This window comes from Leucopleurus acutus (assembly GCF_964270905.1).
Source record: "Leucopleurus acutus genome assembly, chromosome: 20".
NCBI classification, from domain to species: Eukaryota; Metazoa; Chordata; class Mammalia; order Artiodactyla; family Delphinidae; genus Leucopleurus; species Leucopleurus acutus.
The window spans coordinates 51,489,669-51,514,071 of NC_139162.1; the positions used below are offsets into that span (position 1 = coordinate 51,489,669).

General features: G+C 50.1%; 1 protein-coding gene across 1 annotated transcript; it reads right to left on the bottom strand.

The window, feature by feature from the left end:
* Nucleotides 1–1,392: 1,392 nt before the first annotated feature.
* On the bottom strand, nucleotides 1,393–24,403 carry ODAD1 (outer dynein arm docking complex subunit 1; the record flags this gene model as incomplete). The annotated part of the gene is made up of 14 exons (XM_082862681.1): nucleotides 1,393–2,418; nucleotides 2,489–2,567; nucleotides 2,893–2,996; nucleotides 3,085–3,248; nucleotides 5,023–5,191; nucleotides 5,306–5,388; nucleotides 6,220–6,354; nucleotides 6,584–6,771; nucleotides 10,144–10,211; nucleotides 13,407–13,520; nucleotides 13,873–13,995; nucleotides 22,648–22,837; nucleotides 23,004–23,103; nucleotides 24,334–24,403. The coding sequence occupies 14 exons, from the start codon at nucleotides 24,401–24,403 to the stop codon at nucleotides 1,864–1,866; spliced, it is 2,142 nt and encodes a 713-aa protein (XP_082718807.1). The 3' UTR covers nucleotides 1,393–1,863.

Sequence of the window (24,403 nt, forward strand, 5' to 3'; positions counted from 1 at the left end):
CTTCCAGAAGTCCCATCCTAGGGAGTTGCCATTTCCATCGCCTTCCTGAAATACCCGTTTTTAAATTTCTTGTTCACTGTTATATCACCAGAGCCTAGTACCCTGTATGGCACATAGTAAGTACTCAATAAATGTTTGTCAAATCAACGGGAAAAGAGATGGAGAGTCCCCCTCCCCTGCAAGTGTTAGGGAAGAGATGGGATTCTGCATCATATCGTTAATTCAAAGGATCTGATTTGATACGGTGTGAAGGGGAGAACTTTTACAAAATTATTAACTTTGTACTGTGCACTAAAGAGACTTTGAAAATTAATAATTCATTCCAACATCTCCCGTTCCTTATGAATATTTCTCAGATGTGATTTCAACAAAAATGTGTTCTACCATGCCCCAAACTGTAGGAGTTGTGGTCAGGTCCAGTGACTATTCCCTCCAGAAGAAGGCTTTCACCCTGCTGGGTTATCTTGATCATTTGCTGCCCTGCTTTTAACATCCTGCCTGTAAACGGAATAAATACAGGTAAGCTTTCTCATTAGATCACAAGATCGATAGCCCTTTCCCTCACGATGGGAAACTAAATCCCATGACTCTGATGGATTAATTATCTTACAAACAGAACTAGTGAGCCCACGTTTGTACTAAATTAGCAAACGGTGCCAGGCCCACCGATGACAACTTCCGGGATGGCTGAGAGTAGAAGGTGGCGACCCCTGCTCGCAGCCCCGACAACACACAGGCGAGAGTCACCTCCAATTTTGTCCCACTTTTTGAGTCCAATTTTGAAGATGGTTTTGTGTTCTTAAAGCATTCTTATAAAGCCTGTGTGTTGAACTGCATTTGTGAGAACAAAATGAGTTCTAGGTCCCTTATTTTTCTTTAATACTTTCTTTCTGTTGTTACTATTTATATTGTTTGTATGTCTTGATAAAAGCTAATTAATCAACGACGTGGTGGGCAATTTGGAGTTTTTTTCTTTCCTGTGCAATGTTGAGGTAGCAAGGTTGACATGCTGCTTTCAGTCCCCTCTCTTGAGATATGAAGAATTCCAAAATATAAATTAAAAAATTTTAAAGGTACACACTGAGATTCTGGGGTTGCTTCTTACTGCAGCATAACCCAGCCTATCCTGACTGATACAGTTTCTGGTTCTCAGTAGAGCCTGAAATGTGCAAGTCTCAAAAAAAAAAAAAAAAAAAAGTGAGTAAATGAATGAATGGCAGGGAATAGGGACAGGGTCATACATTTTCTCCTGGGCCAAAGGTAGAGGAAACAGCCATGTCTTATGCTCACTCACTCACATATACGCTTGTAACCAGGCTGGGGTAAAAATCAGACTCTGGCCTTTATTTCCTATGGTCACAGTTCATGCTGACCCTGATGTCTTTGCCCCCATCCTTCCCCCACTGGTCAGTACTGGGGACTCTTGAGGACAAGGAATGAGGAGCTACAGAGACAAGGACATGAGATGCGAGGAGGGCCTGGGAGATGGAGGAGAGGAGAGGGAGTTAGAAATGGGGAAGCCGAAACAGGAGGTGGGGGGATAATCAGAGAGGTCAGAGTAGAGATGGGGAGACAAACATGGAGACAGGACAGAGACACACTGAACGGGAAGCCTAGAGAACAGAAGATTAGGGAACCGAAAGGGAAGGGCAGGTTGGAAACAGAGAGGGGGACCAGGCGACAGATGACGGGGAGCTGATGGGAAGAGATGCAGAGACATAGTGAAGGGGAGATGCAGACAGGTGTGCAGGCAGGTCACCCGGAGCTGGGTGAGAAAGATGGAGAGGCATAGGGGAAATTAAGAGGCAGAGACCCAGAGAAGGCCCTGCAAGGAGCCAGAGGCCGGGCTGGGGCTGGGTGCCCCTAGTATTTGCTCTGGGAATCTTTGCTGGTGGTGGAGACCCGGCCGGTGCTAGAGGCAGGGCCAGTGCTTGAGACGTGGCCTCTGCTGGACTTGAGGCCTCCACTCGATTCTGACTCAGGGCCTTTGCTCTCCGGGCCCCCAAAGCTCTCGTGGCCTCTGCTGGACCCCAAGTATCCAGTGGACCCCGGGTAGCTGCTAGAGTTGGGGGATGTGACGATCGCTCGGCCCTCAGTCGAGCCCCGGCTGGACATAAGTCCCCCGGTGACGGGTCTGGTGGAGCCGAAGGTCGCGTGGCCTGCGCTGGAGCTGGGGTCCCTAAAGCTGACACGGCCGACATTGGAGCTGGTGGCGCGGCCTCCGCTGGACGCCAGGATGCTGCTAGCCCTGTGGCTCGTGAGGGAGCCGGGGACAGCGCTGGGGCTCTTGGGCAACAGGGGCAGGCTGGAGCTGGCCTGGGTGCTGGAGAGGGTCACGCTCGGGGTGCTGTCCACCTTCGTGACGGCCTCAGCCTGCTGCTTCAGGTACTGACCCTTCGCCTGCTCCCGGGCCTCCAGCTGCGGGGGAGGCGAGTTAGGGCCCCAGAGGAGGAAGAGCCGCCCCGCTCCCGCGGGCACCCGTCCTCACCGACTTCACCACGTAGCTCAGCAGCTCCCCCTCGCTCAGCGGGTAGTCGTCGTTGGCCTCAAAGCCTGGGGGGTCCTCACTAAGGTGGGTGGAAGGCAGGAAGGGACTCTACTCCTCGACCTTCAGAAGGCCGATGGCGTCTCACTGCTAGGCCCTGAGACCCTCAGCCGTGCGCCGGGCTCTGAGCGCCCTTTCCCCTTCGGGTCCACCCAGGGCCCCATCGAATGTCCCTGGAGCCCTTACTCCTGATTCCCCCGAAGTACCCACTTCATCTTCTACTCCCCCCGCCCCCGAGCCCCACTCACCCTCCAGTCCCGGGGGCCCACCCACACCTGAAAACCCTCCCTTCCCTTGTCTCCTCTGCCCCCCCGTGGAAGCTCCCTGACCCTTGCCCTCTGGCTCACAGATGGTCAGGGGGCTGAGGTGGGGCCACTTTCTTGGGAAGATCCTCGGGGCTCTGGCCCAGCACCAGGAGGGCAGCGTCAGGCAAGCTGGCAGAGAGGTTGTTCTGGAGGGTGGAGAAGCCAGTGGTCTGCTCAGGCCCGTCTCCAAGGCCCCGGCACCCTGTCCCCCCTCTGCACCGTCTGCACCCCAACCTGGGTTTCGAGGAAGGCCTGCACCGTCAGGAGCTCCACCAGCCGCTTCTCTATGAGGCCCAGGAAGAGGCCTATGTCCCGGTCTCTCATGTGGGTCTTGACCCCCAGGAGGTCATCGATGACCGTGCTGTCACACTGGGCCCTGGTGAAGAGGTGCTGGATATCTGGGGTCAGAGGGGACAAGCCATCATGGATCCGGTGCCCACGGGGTGCCACCCTCTCCTCTCCTCAAGGCCCTGCTGCCCAAGCAAGGCTCAAAGATGCGAAGGGACTTGCCCAAGTTCAGACCCACCGGGTTCCAGATGACAGAGGGCAAAAAGCGAGGGAAGTCCAAGGAAAACGTGACAAGGGCACCTCCACACGGCCAGTCCTCTGCTCACGGCTCAGAATCACCCAGCTTCCACCCAACCCAGCGAGTCCACAGCTCAGGATGTGCTTCTCCCACAGAAACACACACACGTGCTCCACGGGAGAAAGCGGAGGAAATTCACAGCAGCACCAAGGCTGTGACCCGCTCTCACAACTGGCCTGCTTGTGTTTAGTTAACTGGTTATTGTGAATGAGATAAGATGCACCCATGACCTTGACAGAAATCTGCACCCAGCCTATGGCATCCCTACCACCCTCCCCTGCCTCCCCCACCTGAGCTGCAGGCTCATATTCAGTTTCCTCCTGGGGTCCCTCTCCGAACAGTCCGCAATACCGCTCACACTGAGGTTAGGCTCACCCCCTAGAGCAGTTCCTCCTCCCAGGTTCCGCATTGCACCCTCACCGGGCCAGACCCCTGGTGCCTCAGCCCTCACACCCCCGACACCTCTGTGCTCCCTCTCTCCCTCTCCATCCTCATCCCTCTCCCTCCTATCCACCCCCCTCTCCTGCTCACAGCCCTCCCATGGCTCCCCAGCACCCCCAGGAAAAAGCCTCAGCCTGGCATCCGTCTAGGATCTGACCCTCTTCAACTCCCACCCACGCCCTCTCTGCACGAAGAACCTGCCTTCCTTGCATGCACCTCCGAGCCTTGGCCCCGCCTGCTGGGAGCATCCCCTCTCCCCAGTTGTTTGGTTAAATACTCATCCTTCAAAATCGGCCTCAAGCATCATGGCTCCCAGGAGACCTCCCCTGTGAGCCCAGCAGAGCCAATGTCATGGGCACAGGGCCCTGTGCCGAGAAGGAGCCCACGTTTGGTTTGATGCTCTGCTCTTGTCTCTTGAAATTCTTGCCAGTTTGTAAACAAGGGGCCCCGCATTTTCATTCTGCACTGGGCCCCCCAAATCCTGGTCCTGCACTCCACTCTGAGTTAAGGCATACCCTTCCTCCTGCAGGGCCCAAGGTGTCCTCCCTCCCAGCCCCTGGGTTACGAGTATCCAGAGCCCGTGTCAGCATCTTCCCCGCCTCCCCCTGCCGGTCCTCACTACCTAGCACAGGGCTTGTCACCGCAGTCCCTACAACAGAGGGAAAGAGGGTCTGCCAATACCTGAGCTCCGACCGCGCAGCGCGAGGTGGCCCTCCTGCTTGCTCCCCACCACCACTGCCACCTCCCAGTCTCTCTCCATCCCTCATCCCATCTAATTCTCATGCCGACCCTACAAACTAGGCACTGCCATTCCACTTCCGGAGGGGCTCCAACAGAGGAAACCACACACCAAAGTTCACAAGTGGTGGAGCTGGGATTCAAACCCAGGGCTGCCTGACTCTCATGGACTCCACACTGGAAGGATGAATGGATGATGGATGCAGGATGGCTGGATGAAGGATGGCTGGCTGGCTGGACGCAGAATGGATGAAGGATGAGTGAATGGATGGTCGGATGGATATGGGACAGACGACAAGGGAGTGCACAGAGTGGTCCGCGGAATGTCTCCGCGTGGCCGGCCCGGGCAGGGCTCTCCGCCTGCTCATCGCATCCTTCCAGATGAAGAAGCCGGGGCGGGTGCTCACCGGTCTTGAGCTTCTCCAGCTGCCCGCGAAAGTTCTGGAAGCGGGCCTCCAGGTTCTCGGCCTCCGTGTGCACCTCGTCCACGCGCTGCTGCAACTCGGCCAGCTGCTGCTCTTGCCTCGAGCGACGGTCCTCCTCGCTGCGGCGCCCGCTCTCCAAGGCCTCCTGCATCTACAGGGGCAGGGGCGCGACGCTGGGCCCAGCTCGGGAGGGGGCGCCAACCTGGGTGGAGGAGGGGAGGGGGAGGGGAGGGGAGGGGGAGGGGGAGGGGCGGGTCTCGCTCACCTCCTTGATCTCCTCCTGCAGACGCTCCAGCTCTGAGTTCTGCTCATTGATGAAATTGAACTCTGCGAAGTTCCGCTCCTCCACTGGGGGCGAGTCAGGAAAGGCAGGGTCCAGAGAGACAGAGACCAGCAAACGGAGAGACACACACAGAAAGGCAGAGAAAGAGATGTTGAGAAAGGCAACAAAGACACAGAGACAAAGAGAGACAGAGACGGAGAGATATAGGCAAAGAAATAGACACAGGGGCCAACAGAGAGAAATACAGGGCAAGGCAGAGCGACAGAAAGAGAGAGCGACCGAGAGAAAGTCACAGAAATGCCGAGAGAGACACAGAGAGACAGAGAAGTGAGGGAGAGCAAACGGTAAAGGTGGGTAAAGAGAGAACATTAGACACCGGGAGAAAGACAGCAACAGGGACACGGAGATAGGCACACAGAGGCTGAGAGGAAGATTCCCAGGGTGACCCGCAGGCCCAGGAATGAGGGAGGCGGAGGAGGGAGGGAACGGGGAAGGGGGAGACGGATGGGGGAGGCGGGAAGGCAGACACGCCAGGGAAATTGGACAGAAAGAAAAAGACGGAGATACACTCAGTGAGAACAGAGAGATGCAGACGGGTGGAGACACACAGAGAAGGAAGCGGTCAGTAGGCCCGAGACGTGGGTGGGAGAGAGACTGGGGAGAAGGCGGGGTAGAGAGAGGGGCGGAGGCAGGGCGGACGGGAAGAGGCGAGTAGGGCGGAGCCTGATTCCTGGTCCCTCCAGCGCCGGTGGAGGAGTCCCCAGGGCCGAAGCGGAGGCCCTCGGTGACCGAGACAGAGCACAGTCTGCACTGGATTCCGGGGGGCTGGGCGCCGTGCTCCTGCCCCCCCTCCTCCCCGCCCTTTCCATCCCCACCCCCTACCCCCAGGGACTCACACTCCAGGTACTTCTCCACCAGCAAGTCCGGGTCGCTCTCCCCGGTCAGCTGGGACAGTTTCTTCAGGGCGTCCTCGTAGCGCAGCACCAGCTTCTCCTGGGAGGTCTTCCGGAGGCCTTCGGCCACCTCCCGGGCTGGCGGGTGAGGGGGCAGTGAGGTCGGCGTCCGGGGCGGCCACCAGGGCGGAGGGGCCTGGCTGGGCACGCTGGTGGGGAGGGGGCAACAACACCGCAGCCGCGCAGACCCCGCCCCTCCAGCCCCGCCCTCCGGCCGGCCCCGCCCCGCGGCGAGACCTGGAGCGAGCCGCTCCGCCCCTCCCCTGGCCCGGCCTGCTGCTGGCAGAGGTGGCGGCCCCGGCCTCACCCCGTTGCTCGCGCTTCTCCACGACGGCGGGATCCGGCTGCCGCTCGCTGTTCTTGAGTTCGAGGAAGCGGTGCAGCTGCTCCAAGTGCGCGATCTGCCGCTGCAAGATCTGCACCTCCGTGTCGTTCTGGGCCACCTCCTTCTCTGCCCTCTCCCGCAGCATGCCTAACTTGGCCTTCGCCTCCTCCCTGGGAGGGGTGGGGGGTTAGACCCGGGTCAGGGAGATTGCAGGTTGGATTTGGGTTCATCCTGGGGCCCAGGGAGGGGCGGGGTCAGCCTGGGGTTGGAGGGTGAATGGGGCAGGGTCAGTCTTGAGTCACAGGGACGCGTGGGGTCATCCTGGGGTTGGGGGTGGTGGTGGATGGGGCACAGTCAGCCTGGGGTCTCAGGGATGGGACAGAATCAGGTTGCCGTTACCCAGTGGTCACAAAAGGCAGAAAACTGTCTAGTTTCCTAGGGGTGGGTCAGGATGGGTTTATGGGGCAGAGTCAGGGGGCTCACTCACTGAAACTCCCCTGGCCTGCTTGGCCGAAGGTGGAGCTTTTAAGCTTTTAAACGTAGTGCAGCCAACTGTAAACTCAGAGTGCCCCAAGCCTACTTCACAGGCCACAGGATCAAAGGTCAGAGGGTCATTAGGTTGGGAGAACAGCAGGTCAGTCGCCTCAGGTCCCTGCCCACGGACCATTCTAGCTCCCCTTTCCACACCTTTGCCAACCTTGGTTGCCTCGACTCAGGGCACTAGCTGCTTGCTCTGTTCAAATTCCTCTGAGGCTTACTCAGGTCAGTCCTCCTTGGTGGGAGTCCTCTCCTGGCACCCACCAGCCCTAGCCCCCGGCGACCCCTCTAGCAGCCCCTCAGGGATTAGGACTCACAGTTCTTTCTGTGCCTTGGGCTTCAGGTCAACAGAAAGGCCAGGAAGAGGGAACCCAACTTCCCAAGAGCCTGGCCCTGCAGGAGATGCTCTAAAGCAGCACATCATAAGTCCCCACAGCAGCCCATGAGGTAGATACCATTATTGTTGCCATGTCACAGTAGAGGAAACTGAGGCTCAGAGAGGGGAAGTGACCTGCCCAGGTCAGCCAGCAAGGAAGCACTGGAGACAATGGCTGGTCTGACAGAAGTGTTGGTCCTGACAGCTGCCCCCTGCCTTTAACGGAAACCACCCTATCTTTGCACCCGGCTAGGCTGCCCACTGCAGTCAGCTGGAGGATTGTTGGCAGAGGCTAGATCCTGGTGATGCAAAGACAGGCCAGCAGACCATCGCTTGTGGGACGTGGCAGAAAAGATGAGCCGGGCCAGTCAGAGTCTCTCCTCAGAATCTGAATTGGGAAATGCTAAGAAGGGGACAGCGGGAAGCCGAAGCTAAAAGGGTGTATAGAGAGAAGCCACAAAAGGTCATGTTATGAAGGCCAAGTTAGGAAGAAGCCAGAGCTATGCGTGAACAGAAGTCATGAGTCAAGGCTCTGAAGAGGTCATGGAGGACCACAGGTAACAAATTACAGAATCAGCCATAAAAAGGCATGACGTACTGAGAGATGCTACAATGTGGGTGAACCTTGAAAGCACTGCACTGAGTGAAAGGAACCAGACACAAAAGGACACGTTGTATGATTCCATTTGCATGAAACAGAAAAGTAAATTTACAGAAAGGCAGATGTATAGGTAAATCGTTGAGACAGGAAGGAGACTAGTGGTTGCCAGGACGTTGGGGAAGAGGGAAAGAGAGAATAACCGCTTAATGGTTACAGGTCTCCTTTGGGGGTGATGAAAACAGAAGTGATGATTGCACAACATTACCAATGTACTAAATGCCACTGAATGGTACATTTTAAAATGGTGAATTTGGGGACTTCCCTGGTGGCGCAATGGTTAGGAATCCGCCAGCCAATGCAGGGGACACGGGTTCAAGCCCTGGCCCAGGAAGATCCCACATGCCACGGAGCAACTAAGCCTGTGCGCCACAACTACTGAGCCTGTGCTCTAGAGCCCGCGTGGCACAGCTACTGAAACCCGTGCGCCTAAAGCCCGCGCTCCACAGCTAGAGAAGCAACCGCAGTGAGAAGGCTACGCACCACAATGAAGAGTAGCCCCCGCTCGCCGCAACTAGAGAAAGCCCGCGCGCCGCAACGAAGACCCAATGCAGCCAAAAATAAATAAATAAATACATAAATTTTTAAAAGGTGAATTTTATGTGCATCTTAACTCAAAGGAAGGAAGGAAGAAGGAAAGAAAGACAGAAGAAGGGAAGGAAAGACGGAAAGAGAGAGAGGAAGAAGGAAGGAAAGAAGGAAGGAAGGGAGGGAGGGAGGAAGGATGGAAAGAAAGAAAGAAAAGAAAGGAGGAGGGCTTCCCTGGTGGCACAGTGGTTGAGAGTCCGCCTGCCGATGCAGGGGACGCGAGTTCGTGCCCTGGTCTGGGAAGATCCCACATGCCGCGGAGCGGCTGGGCCCATGAGCCATGGCTGCTGAGCCTGTGCGTCCGGAGCCTGTGCTCCGCAACGGGAGAGGCCACAACGGTGAGAGGCCCGCGTACCGCAGAACAAACAAACAAAAAAAAAAGAGGAACAAAGAAAGAAAGATCACAGAAACCATAAGGTAGATTTGGACTATAACCGATGTTATGAGGAATCATGAACCATGATAAGCAGAAGTCACGTGGTAGAAACAAGACACTGAATAGAAGGTAAGAAACCACTTGGAGCAAGAGAACAGGGCTGAAGCTCAGAAAGGAGCAGAGATGGGATAAGAGAGAGCATGGAACCCAGGAGAGCCCAGAGGCAGAGAAAGACGTCCATGAGCAGAGCAGCTGGGGCTTCTAGACTCCACACAACATGATCCTTTATCTGAAGGTGGCTTGAGAGAATCTCTGTCCCTTTCAACCAATACTGACAAATATCAATCTAATTACAGTCATTCACTGATGCTTCCTACGACCTGGCCCCCTGCTATGTGCACTTACTTAAGTCTCTCTATTTTTTTTTTAATATTTGTTTATTTTTGCCGGCATTGGGCCTTAGGTGCAGCACACAGGCTTCTCTCTAGCTGTGGTGCTCGGGCTTAGTTGCCCCGAGGCATGTGGGATCTTAGTTCCTCGACCAGAGATCGAACCCGCATCCCCTGCATTGGGAGGCAGATTCTCAACTACTGGACCACCCGGGAAGTCCCTTAAGTCTCTTTATTTATTTATTTGGCCACGCCCTGTGGCTTGTGGGATCTCAGTGCCCAGACCAGGGATTGAACCTGGGCCATGGCAGTGAAAGTGCGGAATCCTAACCATTGGACCGCCAGGGAATTCCCCTTAAGCCTTTCTACATCCCTACATGGCATGTGCTACATGCCATTAACAGACTGGGGTTAAAGAGGTTAATTCACACACCCAAGGAGAGGGACCTTGCCCGAGAAGCTGGGAAATCAGTGGAGGTGGGAGAGAAAGGGGCACCTTATAAAAAAAAAAAAAAAAAGGATGTTCTGACAATCTATTTCTTGAGTTTGGAACCTTCCCACCACTTCCTTAAGAAAATGCATGGACTGAGTCATCTAGGATGCCTCCAGGGGCCCTACCTGATGGTGTAGGCAGAGGTGGAGGAGACCATGAGGGTCCTGACCATGTCCCGCAGGAGCTGCAACTCCTGCCAAGAGAACAAAACAGATACCACTTCTAACACCCTCATCACTGGACGGCCCTCCTTTAAGCCCCACATTTCCCCAATAAGAAGTGAGGCTCCTGGGCCTTAGAAACTTGGACCTTCCTCATTAGCGGCAATCGGTGAAAGGGATTTTAAACAGGTACCAAGTGAAAGGAAAGCCAGATTGATGAGCAGGAAGCAACAAAGACCCAACACAGCCAAAAACAAACAAATAAATAAATAGAAAAGGAATGCAGTGAAACATCCAACCCAGAATATTCCTAAGAGTGCTGACCTAACTTTGTGGTGGGGGTCAGAAATTTGTGTGAATTTCATGATTGTGACCACGCTGATCTGTTTTCTAGTCCTATGGAAGTGTCTTTGCAGAGTTATGCGTAAAAGGGTTATTTCAGGAGAAAGACAAGAGGAAATTTTATGTATATATATATATATTTTGTACAGATACATAATGTGTATATATGTATTAATGTATATAAACATATATACACACATACATATACATATATGTGTGTATATATTAATGTAATACGCGCATACATATATATGTATGTATAAATACATGTGCATGCGTATGTGTGCACGTGCACACACACAACACACAAACACATACACTTTTGTAACAAGAAACCTAGGATGGATAACCAGAAACTATGGGGGCTGAATGGGAACGAAGTGGAAGAGATGGTGAGGAAATGATGTTTCTGTGGCTTACCTTTTGGCATAGTTTTGATTTGGGAACCCCTGTCGACGGTTTACATATTCATAAAGAAAATTAAATCAACAAGGATAGGGGAGAGAACTAAAACCAAATACAAACAGAAGCAAGTGAACCTAACTGTATTTCAAACAAAGAACAGAACCACAAAGAAGACCAAAAAAATAGGAACTAATCCCAGTGACTTCTGAATACAATAATGTGAGATAGATAAATAGATAGATAGATACCCAGGCCCTCAGAGAACAAAACAATCTGCAAACAAATCTTGAACGCTCAGGTTCAGGGGGTGTTAGTACAGCTATAGCAATTCTGAGCCTCTCTTATGTGTTTTGTAGGATTGAACAAGTGAGTACGTCTATAAACGCTGTTGGGAGCCAAGGTTCCCACTGTGGGGAAGAAAAAGATAAAATAGGGAAGGTTCAGGAATAACCCAGGGGTGATGGATTGGAATGAGAGGCACCGACATGAACTCACAATTTTAAAATATGTGCGTGTGTTTCCTAGCTCCAGAGAAAGGGCCCCAAGGCAGGGACACCCCAGTAGGAGTGAGGACTCCTAGTGCCTGTAATTTGGTTTCTCAGCACCAAGAGAAGAAGAAGCAGGACTCCCCACTAGGAAGAATCAAGACTCCATGGAGAAATGCTAACTTGAGAGTTAAGGCTGATCAAGTACAAGAAAATCTGGACTATCTTCCTGTGCCAGAAAGTAAGGAAGTGTTCAAAAAAAAAAAAACAAAACAGATGGGCTTGTCAGAAGGACAGAGAAGCCAGCTTAAGGGGGCTCCCACCAGTCAAATCTGAGACAACGTGAACATCATGATGAACACTATGGATTATAACCCAGAGAATAAAGTAAGAATACATGAGTGCTTCCTGGTAACCCATAAATATACTTAAGAAGTTCTTCCTTAAGTAAAATGCCATCTTATAAATGAAGAAGAAATGAGAGAGACGAATCACCATTTGGTAGCCATTACAATAATAATTATTCAGGCAAAAGTCATTAAGGGATGCTAGAACAATTGCGTGAAAATGTATCAGGGAACAGGATATTTACATAGTCTCAGAGAACCTCCCTGGACTCAGTCATTACAAAGAGGAAAACTCTATATTGGAGAAACCTGGCTGCCCAAGCAATCAAGGTCAACGTTACTAGTTATGGGACAAACTTACATTACGTGCCTACTGATATAATGCCCGCAAATGACACAACACCACCTCTGTGATATTCCACCAAAAATGCACAACTTGAATCTAATCATGGAGAAAGAGCAGATCAATCCACATTGAGGGACGTCACACAGCACAACTGGCCTGGATGCTTCCAAAATGTCAAAGTCATGGAGACAAAGAAGGGCCGAGGGGGACTTCCCTAGTGGCGCAGTGGTTAGGAATCCGCCTGCCAATGCAGGGGACACGGGTTTGATCTCTGGTCTGGGAAGATCCCACACGCCGCGGAGCAACTAAGCCAGCAAGCCACAACTACTGAGCCTGTGCTCTAGAGCCCACGAGCCACAACTACTGAGCCCGTGTGCCACATCTACTGAAGACTGCGTGCCTAGAGCCCATGCTCCACAACAAGAGAAGCCATCACAATGAGAAGCCTGCACGCTGCAAGGAAAACCCAACGCAGCCAAAAAAAAAAAAAAAAAGAAGGGCCGAGGGACTGTTCCAGATGAATGAGGCCAGGACAACCAAATGCAATGTGGGATCCTGGCCCAGAGCCTGTAGCAGATAATTAAATTAGCTATAAAGGACATTGTTGGAACAATCATGAACTTTAAATATGGACTGCTTAGAATTGTAACAATGTTCAGTGCCCTTGGGTAAGGGCACTTTGTTTATATAAGAAAATGGTCTTGTGCTTAGGAAATACACACTGAAGTTCTTAGGACCACAATGTCTGCATCGTACTCTCAAATAGTTCGGCAGTTGTGATAATAAATTATTGTCAGGAAAACTAATTACACACACACGGAGACAGACAGAGAGTAAATTTGGCAAATTATCAATCTTGGTGAAGGATATATAGTTCTTTGTACTATTCCTGCACCTTTTCTGCAAATTTGAAATTATTTCAAAGGAAAACTTAAAGAAAGAGAGAGGGAGAGAATAAAGGAAGGAAGGGAGGTGAAAGGAGGGAGGGAGGATTCTTCAAAGGACTTCAAAGGTTATTGAGAAACCCATGGAATGTAAATGGTCCTGCCTGCGCCTTGGTTGCCCTGGGTGATAACACTCAAAGTGACATCTCTGCTTTCTGCAAATCTCAATGAGGCTGCTTTCTTTGCTGGGGGTAGCCCGGAACATTCTCAGGTGTCCATTCCCTCCGGACTAAAGTAAACCTATGGCTCCGGGAGATTCCGTACTTGAGGCCCGAGTGTTGGAGAAAGTAGGGTGGCTCTTGCATCCTCCCCTGCACTCCAGCTGGGCCAAGGGGTCCTGGGCTTCAGGGCCACTGACCTTCTGCAGCTTGTGGTCCACATTCAGATAGCGGTTCCTCTCGATCTGCAGGAGATCCAGCTCCTCCCGCAAGGTTGCATTCCGAACCAGCTGGTTGTCAAAGCGACAGGTGACCTGGAATGGGGGTGGTGGTGTGGGAGAGGATGCCAAGAGTCTGTCTGAGGCCTGGCCTGCCTCCCTCTTCCATTCTCAGCCGAGAAGGGGGCACTTGTCAAGTAGGGGGCCCATTCCCAATTTGGGGGCTCTGAGAGCATCGCCACCCCCCCAAGACCCAAGCATCAGTCTCCTTTCCTGGGAGACCCTCCATCTCTCCAGGATCTTGTCTCCTAACCCCACTTAGGGAACCCACTATTTTAGGGCACTCTGCATCCAGGAATCTGGTCCACCGTTTCTAAAACTTGACTCCCATGCTCAGTTCTTCCCCCAAGAGTTCAGGTCGGGAGACAGCCAAGAGGCTGACCCTCACCCTGTCCAACTGGTCTTCAAGGATCTTGACCCTTCGCTGGCTCTTGACCTTCTGATCCAGGATGCATCCCGAGGCCTTGACATCCTTCCCATGGGCAAAGATCCGGCTCTCCCATTCCTGGATCTGGAAGAAAGAACATGGTGCCTATTTGTTGACTGAATGCGGGAGAGATTGAGGGAATGAGGGAGATGAGAGGGAGGGTGAGTGACTGAGCGTGATTGACATCTGCAGTCCTTGTGGCCCCAGCCGTCTGCTGTACCCCTCTTCTGAGGTGAGTACCCAACCTTCCACGTGGATCTGACTTCCAACCATAACGAGCTGCCCTGCCGACCACATGACCCAGGTCCAAACAGTGCATTTAGAGATGGACGTGTGACCCAAGCTGAGCCAGCCTGAATCCTTTCCTGATATTTTGGGAGAAATGTGTGATCTGGATGGATGCGACGCCACACACAGTAGACAAAGTGGAGACAAGAGGCTGAGAATGAGACAGGCTGGGACCTGGGACCCTTTGCTGCAGTGCCTGCACCTGGACAAACGTCTCCTCGGGCAACAAAATACAAAGGAACTATAAGGGACTAAAAACAACTGCGTGCATGTGCAGTTAGGGCAAATGCTGGACAGGAATGTACAAAAAGACCCAAAAAACCCAGCTGCCACTTCTGAAGAGTCAGGAACAAAAAAAGGGGTTCGGGAGCAAAAGCAAGGTACTACGTGTGCCCCCTGCAGTACACCCCCAGAGGGGTGGGCAAAACACCTAAGCCACTCCTCTGGCCCAACCCGTGGACACACCCCTACCGTCACCCCATAGAAGGGACAAGCTCGCCCCACCTCTGGGGGCAAGCGAGGGAACCTGTTACTTGTTTTCGCTCCCTCATCCCAGACCAGAATTCCTGGTCTGGCCTCTTATCAATTTCTATGGATTAAAGGGTCCAGTCTTGGGAATTCCCTGGCGGTCCAGTGGTTAGGACTCGGTACTTTCACTGCCGTGGCCTGGGTTCAATCTTTGGTCGGGGAACTAAGATCCCTCAAGCCGCGTGGCACGGCTTAAACAAAAAAGCAAACAGATAATATGCATTTCAAAAAATAAATAAATAATGAAGATGCCAATATTTGGCCACTGAAAAAGCTTGTGCGGTGTTGGGGGAAAAAAAAAAGTCCAAGAATCCGAGTCAATAACATAGGTGGTTCAAGGAATTCTTCCCAAGATTAGAAAACACTCTCCTTCAATTTTTAAAAGTATTCAAATGTTGCTCTTTACATTTAAGTACCTAATCTAACTAGACTTGATGTTTTCAGATGATGTGAGGTAGGAAATTTTTTCTCAGCTTTGTTGAGGTATAAATGACACACAATAAAACTGCATATATTTAAAGCAGACAATTGGGTAAGTTTGACATAATCGAAGGAGTGAACATACCAATCACCCCCAAAGTTTCCTCTTTGTCATTCCCCCTGCCACTTCCTTCCTGCAGCCCCCCACTCCCACGCAGTAACCCAGTTAGGCCAGTTTGCATTTTCTAGAGTTTTATTTTATTTTTTTAATTTTTATTTTTTTATTTTTTTGCAGTACGCGGGCCTCTCACTGTTGTAACCTCTCCCGTTGCGGAGCACGGACTCCGGATGCACAGGCTCGGCGGCCATGGCTCACGGGCCTAGCCGCTCCGCGGCATGTGGGATCTTCCCGGACCGGGGCACGAACCCGTGTCCCCTGCATCGGCAGGCAGACTCTCAACCACTGAGCCACCAGGGAAGCCCTCTAGAGTTTTAGCTTAATGGGATCACATAGTATATACTCTTTTTTTGAGGGGAGGAGTTTGGCTTCTTTCACTCATAACAATTATTTTGAGATTCATCCAAGTCTTTGGGTATATCAATAGCCCATTCCTTTTTTTTCTTTAAATTTATTTTATTTATTTATTTTTGGCTGCGTTGGGTCTCCGTCGCTGCACACGGGCTTTCTCTAGTTGTGGCGAGCAAGGGCTACTCTGTTGAGGTGCACGGGCTTCTCATTGCGGTGGCTTCTCTTGTTGTGGAGCACGGGCTCTAGGTGCGCGGGCTTTAGTAGTTGTGGCACGTGGGCTCAGTAGTTGTGGCTCATGGGCTCTAGAATGCAGGCCCAGTAGTTGTGGTGCATGGGCTTAGTTGCTCCGCAGCATGTGAGATCTTCCCGGACCAGGGCTCAAACCCGTGTCCCCTGCCCTGGCAGGCGGATTCTTAACCACTACACCACCAGGGAAGCCCTACCCTAGCCCATTCCTTTTGACTGCTGAGTAGTATTCCACTGTATGGATGTACCACAATTTGTTTATCCATTCACCTGTTGGTGGACATTTGGGTTGTTTCTGTTTTGCATTTTACGAATAAAACTGTTATGAACATCCACATACAATTTGCTGTAGGAACATGTGCTTTCTTTTTCCTAGGGTAAATACTTAGGAGTGGAAATGGCTGAATCATACGGTAGGTGGACGTTTAGTTCTTTAAAAACTGCCAAACTATTTTCCAAAGTGGTTGTCCCATTTACATTCCTACCAGCAGGGTGTGAAAGTTCCAGTTTCTCCACATCCTCACCAACAGTTGGCAAGGTCAGTCTTTTAAATTTTAGCCATTCTAATAAGTGTGTAGAAGTAGCTTGTGATTTTAATTTGCATTCCCCTAATGACTAATATTTCTACGTGCTTGCTTCCACGTTATATATATTTGGTGAAGTGTGTGTTCAAGTCTTTTTGCCCATTTTTCCTATTAGGTCGTCTGTTTTCTTATTGAGTTTAAAACTACTTAATATATTCTGGATATAAGTTCTTTGTCAGGTACAGGCTTTGCAAATATTTTCTCCCCATGTAGGACTTGTCTTTTCATTCTCTGAACAGACCCTTTTAAGGAGGAGAAGTTTTAAAATTTTATGAAATCCAATTTATCAATTTTTCCTTTTATGGATCATGCTTTTGGTGTTGCATCTAAGAAATCTTTGCCTAACCCAAGCTCACAAAGATTTTCTCCTACACTTCTTTCTAGAAGTTTTATAGTTTTAGGTTTTACAGTTACATCTATGATGGGTAACATCTTTTTTTCCTTAAAAAATGTTATTGTGCACAGAAAAGTGCATAGATCACATATGTACAGTTTATTATATATTTTAAAAGTGAACATCCTTGAACCACCACCCAGGTCAAGAACTAGAATACTGACAGCACTGCAATCTAATCACTACCATCTCCCCCTCCACAGAGGTACCACTCTCCTGTCTGTGTTAGTTTCCACTGCTGCTGTAACAAAATACCACAAATTTACTGCCTTAAAACAAAACAAATTTATTATCTTACAGTTCTGGAGATCAGAAGTTGGAAATCAGTCTTACTGGGTTAAAAATCAAGGTGTCAGCTGGGCTGTATTTCTCCTGAAGGTTCCAGTGGAGAATTCATTCCTTGCCTTTTCCAGTTTCTAGAGGTTGGATTCCTTGGCTTACGGCCACTCCAACCTCTGCTTCTGTTGTTACATCTCCTCTCTCCATAATCACATCGTCTCCTCTGACCCTGACCTTCCTGTCTCTCTCTTATAAGGACCCTTGTGAGTAAATTGGGCCCATTCAGATAATCCAGGATAACCTACCCAACTCAAAATCTGCAATCGTCACGGGGTCCAGAGATGATGACATGGACATCTTCGGGGAGTCATTAATCTGTCTGCCATACTTCCTTAAGTGAAATTCTTTATAGTTTTATCACCCAGGTATAAACCCCCTAAACAAAAGTTTGGCTTGGCCTGGTTTTGAATTTTATGTAAATGAAATAATGCTGTCCGTATATTTTATGCCTTGCTTCCTTCAAATGTTTGTGAGATTCATCCACAAACATTTCATTGTAATTTTTTATTGTTGTATACTATGTCATTATAAGAATATACTACATGGGACTTCCATGGTGGTCCAGTGGTAGGACTCCGGGCTCCTAATGCGGGAGCCCAGGTTTGATCCCTGGTGAGGGAACTAGATCCCGCATGCATGCCGCAACTAAGAGTCCGCATGCCACGACTAAGAGTCTGAATGCTGCAACTAAGAAGTCCGCACGCCACAACTAAAAAAAGATCCTGCATGCTGCAACTAAGACCCGGCTCCGCGAAAATAAATAAATAAATATTTTTCAAAAAGAGAATATACTACAATTTATTTATTCATTCAAATATTCATGAACATTTGGGTTATTTGCAGTTTGGAGCTAGATGATATGAATAATGCATCTATCAACATTGTTTTCATGAGTCCTGGTTCCAGGGTATAGACTCAGAAGTGGAATTGTTGGGTGGGAGGATGGGTTACTGACAAATCTAAACCATATTCTACTGGGAAATGACTTTGGTTTACTTCCTTCTAACACCGTTTCCATGGAAACATGCTGGGCTAATGTAAATACGGAACGCCAGCTGTGTTCCCAGGCAACAATGCTGATTACAAAAATGGCCCCTGATTGGTGAACTATATCAGATTGGAAGGATTATGAGTGGACTCATAGACCCCAAAGGCCTACATGACCAGGACTGAATAGAAAACTGGTTTCTCTGTGGGGTGTTTCTTACAATGGAATACGTTCCTTGTGGGGTCTTAGAAGCTGCCCTGATGATCTGTTACAAGAGGTGGCTCATGTTGTATATAAAACTTCCCTACGCCAGGGTGAGCAACACCCACCCGTACAGTATCATCCAACTGAAGATGCTGAGAAGCAGCCCCTGGGCGCTCAAGGAAGATGTACTGGATGCTGTTGTGCAAAGATGCTGTTGTTTCTTGTCCTCTTTCCTTCTACAGAGTTAAGTGAACCTGGTGCCAAGTGACAGCCTATTGGATCCTGTGAGCGTGATGGTCAGGTAGAGCCCAAGACTGCTTCTGGTGACCGTCCATGCGGAGTAGATGCAACCCCAGATCGCAGGGTATGTCTCTCTTCAAATTTAATAGATAACGGGGGAAAAATACTTTTCAGGATACTCATGACAATTTAGACTCCCACCAACTGGTGGGGTCTTAGCAACCAACACTTCATAAGAGTTCTCACCATTCCTTCTTTCCCCAGCACTTGGTATTTTTGGACACTAATTTTTGAAAATCTGGTGAGTGTGTAATGATACCTCCTTATGGCTTTCATTTGCCTTTCTCTGAATACTGATGAGTAATAATTCTTCCATTCATTGGACATCTGAATTTCTTACTTGGTGATGTGCCCACTCAAGTCCTTCGATTGTTTTTATTTCTTTAATTTTTTAATTAATTAATTTATTTTTGGCTGCGTTGGGTCTTTGTTGCTGTACTTTCTCTAGTTGCGGTGAGCGGGGGTTACTCTTCGTTGAAGAGCACGGGCTCTAGGTGGGTGGGCTTCAGTAGCTGTGGCACGCGGGCTTCAGTAGTTGTGGCTCGCGGGCTTAGTTGCTCTGCAGCATGTGGGATCTTCCTGGACCAGGGCTCAAACCCGCGTCCCCTGCATTGGTAGGAGGATTCTTAACCACTGTGCCACCTGGGAAGCCTTCCTTTGACTGTTTTTAAATTGAGCTGACTCTTTAATGATTTGTAAGAGATCCTTATATGTCCTTGACACTAGGTTCTTTGTCAGCTATGTCTTACAAATAACCTTCAGTACTGTGACTTAGTTTGCACACTCTTTATGGTTCTTTTGATGAACAGGAGTTACTAATTTTAAAGTCATGGAATGTATCAACCTTTCCTTTAAAAGTAGAGATTTCTGTAACTTAAGAAATGTTCTGCACTTTCACACATTTAGACCTTTGATTCATCTGGAATTAGTTTTGGGGACAGTGAGAGGTAAGTGTCTGGTTTCATCTTACAGTATGGATATCCAATTTTCACAGCACCATTATTAGAATCCTCCTTTTCCCATTTCTTGAAGTCAAATATCAAGTGTCCACATATGCATAGGTCTCATCCCCATCTCTCTGTTCTGTCCCATTATCCCACTTGATTAGCCCTGCATCAATTATAAGAGATTTATTTATTTATGTCGCATCGTGCTGCATGTGGGATCTTAGTTCCCCAACCAGGGATCGAACCCGTGCCCCCTGCATTGGGAGCATGGAGTCTTAACCACCGGACCACCAGGGAAGTCCCATAAGACCTTTATAATAAATCTTGATAACCGATAGAGCAAATCCTTCCATATTGTTCTTCTTTTAAGTAAATTTTAGTCATCTTGTTCATTGCACTTCTCTATAAACCTTAGAATCTCTTTATCAATTCCATCCATTAAAAATAAAAACTTTTAGTGTTTTGTAGGGATTACACTGATTCTATAAATCAATTTGGAGACCTGACATTTTACAACACTAACTCTTCCAATCCGTGAATATGGTATATTTCTACATTTATTAAATTCTTCTTCAATATCCCTCAATAAACTTTTACAATTTACTCTATCGAGGTCTTGCACACTTTTGTTAGATTTCTTCCTAGGTACTTCTTTTGGCTATTATAAATTTGTCTTTTCTTCTTCTATTTTCTAATAGTTATTGCTAACACAGGGAAATATTAATTTTGTATCCAGCCACATTGTTAAAATACCTTGTTAAGAATACCTTGTTAGGGCTTCCCTGGTGGTGCAGCGGTTGAGAGTCTGCCTGCCGATGCAGGGGACATGGGTTCGTGCCCTGGTCCGGGAAGATCCCACATGCCGCAGAGCGGCTGGGCCCCTGAGCCATGGCCGCTGAGCCTGCGTGTCCGGAGCCTGTGCTCCGCAACGGGAGAGGCCACAAAAGTGAGAGGGCCACGTACCGCAAAAAAAAAAAAAAAAAAAAAAAAAGAATACCTTGTTAAAATACCTTGTCTCTTAGTACGTTGAAGTTACAAGACACAATCTGACTTCCAATGTTTCTTTTGAGAAATCAGTTGTCAGTCTAACTGTGGCTCCTTTGAAAGTAATGCCTTTTAACAATTTTCTGGCTGCTTGTATATTCTGGAAATTTCCGTATGTCCTGCATAAGCGTGGCTTTTTTGTTCATCCTGTTTTGGACTCTAAGGCATCCTTGAATCTGTGGATTCATTCTTTCATTGGTTCTGGGAAGTTCTCAGATATTATCCTGTCACACATTACCTCTGTCCCGTTCTCTTTCTGTTCTTCTGAAACTTTTATTAGACAACTGTTAAACCTTCTCACTAGATCTGCAATTGTCTTGACCACCCTTCCACATTTCTCATCTTTTTGTCTCTCTGTGCGAGATTCTGGGTGATTTCTTTGGAACAAATTCTTTCTTCAGTTTTTTGGGGGGTTTTTTGGGGGTTTTTTGGCTGCATTGGGTCTTCGTTGCTGCGCGCGGGCTTTCTCTAGTTGTAGCGAGTAGGGGCTACTCTTCGTTGCGGTGCGCGGGCTTCTCATTGCAGTGGCCGCTCTTGCTGTGGAGCATGGGCTCTAGCATGCGGGCTTCAGTAGTTGCAGCATGTGTGCTCAGTAGTCGTGGCGCACAGACATGTGGGATCTTCCCAGACCAGGGCTTGAACCCATGTCCCCTGCATTGGCAGGCGGATTCTTAACCACTGCGCCACCAGGGAAGTCCCTTTCTTTGGCTTTTATTTGGCTTATTGTCTATCTCCCCAGTAGAATGTAAACTACATGAGAGCAAGATTCCTGTCTGTTTTGTTCACTACTGTGTCTTCAACACCTAGAACAGCACCTGGCACTTAGTAGGCACTCAACAAATATTTGTTGAATGAATGACTATCACCAGACAACTACACCCTTTCTTGAGCTCATGAGGAACTTTACAGAGCTCTATTCAGAGGACCCCACCTGACCTACAATTCTCCATAATCAAGTTTCTTAGGGCAAAGGAATCCATGGAGTCAAGATAATAAGATCATCCCGGTTGGACCTGTCTCTGGTGAGTTCCCATGAAAGACTAAGGAAAGCCAGCTCCGGCAGCCAACGCACACTAAGCCACTGTACTACCATGAAACAGCCAAAATTTTGAGGTGTGTAAATCAGACAGAATTCAGCTTCCAAAAGGCAGCTCAGGGTGATATTGAGAGCTGAACAAACGGACTGATTGAAAGTCAAATGTAATAAAACTATAGAACATGTAGTAGACAGAAAAATGCCCCTCACCCTCCTGCCCAGACGTCCACATCCAAATCCCTGGAACTTGTGAATATGTCACTTAAAGTGGCAAAAAGGACTGTATTTGTGTGTTTATGAACTGTGTCACAATGAGTTGTGGTCCTAAAAACTGAAAAGAACACTGGCCTAGAAAAGTCACATTGTTTGCAGGGCCAAATAACAAGGTCTTGAAGCAAATAGGAAAAATCTGTCTAGGGAATTCCCTGGCAGTCCAGTGGTTAGGACTCCGTGCTTCCACTGCAGGGGGCAAGGGTTCAATCTCTGGTCAGGGAACTAAGGTCTCACATGCCACACGGCACGGCCAGGAAAAAAAAAATCTGTCTAGACTCTGCTGAGTTACCCACATCCTCTTTTTGCAGATGAAGAAACTACGGCCCAGAGAGGTGAAGACTTGCCCATGGTCACATAGCGCTGATGTGCCAGGACCAGGATTCTAATGCAGGTTTCACTGACTCCAGAAGGTGAATCTTTCCCCCTTAACCACCTTTTTTGAAGGTGTGGGGCTGTGCTAAGCACTAAATACTCATATTCCTACCGGAGCCTGAACACAACTCCCCCAGGGAGATGCTTTCAATAACCCCATTTTTCAGATGAGGAAGGTAAGGCTCAAAGAGGTTATGACACATGCTCCTAAGTAAGATCCACCAGGTCTGGTCTCAGAACCCACCTGCCTGTCCAGGGCTCTGGTCTGCTCCTGCAGCTCCTTGACCTCAGCCTGCGCCCGGACCCGGCACTTGAGCAGGTGACCCATGTTTTCCAGCTTCTTGCTGTCCTGCAGCCGCGTGACGTGGCTCTGGGCAATGCTGATCTGGACCTGCAGTTTGTCCCGCACCCCCTCCAGGCGCTGGATCTCCTCACTGCCCAGGCAGGGAAGTGGAGGGGAAGCCAGAAAGGGGCAGAGCTCGGCCTCACTAAAGTCCAGACACACTGGGCCTTCCCTCCCCCGTCAGCCCCAGGAGGAGGCCAGCACCCACCTCCTCAACAGCCCCGCCCCAGCTCCAGGGCCCCAGGTGCTTGGCTCACAGTTGCTTGTTGATGCGCTGGTGGACCTCCTTGCTGTAGGCTCGCCTTTCACCCTCCATCACTTTGCATTGCCGCTGCAGTCTGCTCAGCTCCCAATCCACTGAGGTGGGACCAGGCCAGGGAGGGACTCCATAGGAATCCAGGTTCCAGCCCCTCCCTCCCCAGCACCTAGGAATTCTGGCTCCCTGAGGGTCTCACAAACTTCAACTGAACTGCAGACCCAGTTCCCAACACCACTCTAGGGCTGCACCTCAGTTCCTGTATCCCTCAAGCTCCCTCATCCCTTCACACTTCCTGTACCCCAAGCCGACCTTCGCATTTTTCCCCTAAACCCACTCCTACCCGGGGCTTGGGCACACATGTTTCCCCACTAGAGGGCACTCCTCGGAGGACTCACAGTCCTCAGGGACCAGAAGCACAGGACCTGGAACTTGGGAAAGCTGAGGACAGGTGCCAAGACCCCCGGGGCACCACTGCTGTTCCCTCCCTCCCCTTCAGCCCACTGCCCAGCCTTCCTCAGCCCCACCTCCCGCCTCCTCGCTCTCAGCCCATCCCCCTGGCTCAGGCCTCATCCTCCCCTTTCTGGACCGTCACCCCATCACCCCAGCCTCCTCCCTAACCTCCTGGCCTCCCCTCACAGCTCCAGAGGTCTTTCTATACCTAGAGCTGTCACAGGCCTCCCTGGCGCGCCAGCATCTCCAGGACAAAGTCCCAGTTCTTCACCCTGGTGTTCAAGGGCCCACAGACCCGACCCTACCCACCTCTCCGGTCTCGTCCACTAGCTCCCCATCTCTCACGGCCCAGTGGTTCTCAACCAGGAGCAATTGTGCCCCCTTAAAGACATATGGCCATGTCTAAAGACACTTTTGATGGTATGGTGCGGGGGCAGGTTGGGGGGTGCTACTGACATGAAGTGGGTAGAGGCCAGGGATGCACTGAGCATCCTCCAACACACAGGACAGTCCCCCGGATAGCAGGGAATGATCTGACATCTGACCCCAAGGGTCAACAATGTGGAGACTGAGAAAGCTTGCTCTAGTCATATGCTGTTCTCTCTGCGGAAACACTCTTCCCTTCCTTCTCCTGTTGGTAATTCCTGAGAGAAGTTCTGGGCCCCGCTCAAACTTCTGCAGTAAGTCTTCCCGGCCGTTCCACTCCCCAGGCTTGGCCCGCCCATCTGCCCGGCTCCACCTCCATTCTGGAGCCTGTGCGTTTCCCCACTAGAGGGCGCTCCTGAAGTCCCTCCCTGTCCCCAGTGCCTTGTTGCACAGGACCTGAAACATGGGAAAACCGGGAAAAGAATGAATGAAATAAAGAATGTATGAATTACCCGTTCCCTCCAGGAAGGCCTCGCTTCCATGCTCGGAACGAGCGCTCCCAGCAGAGAGTCCTAAAGGCAT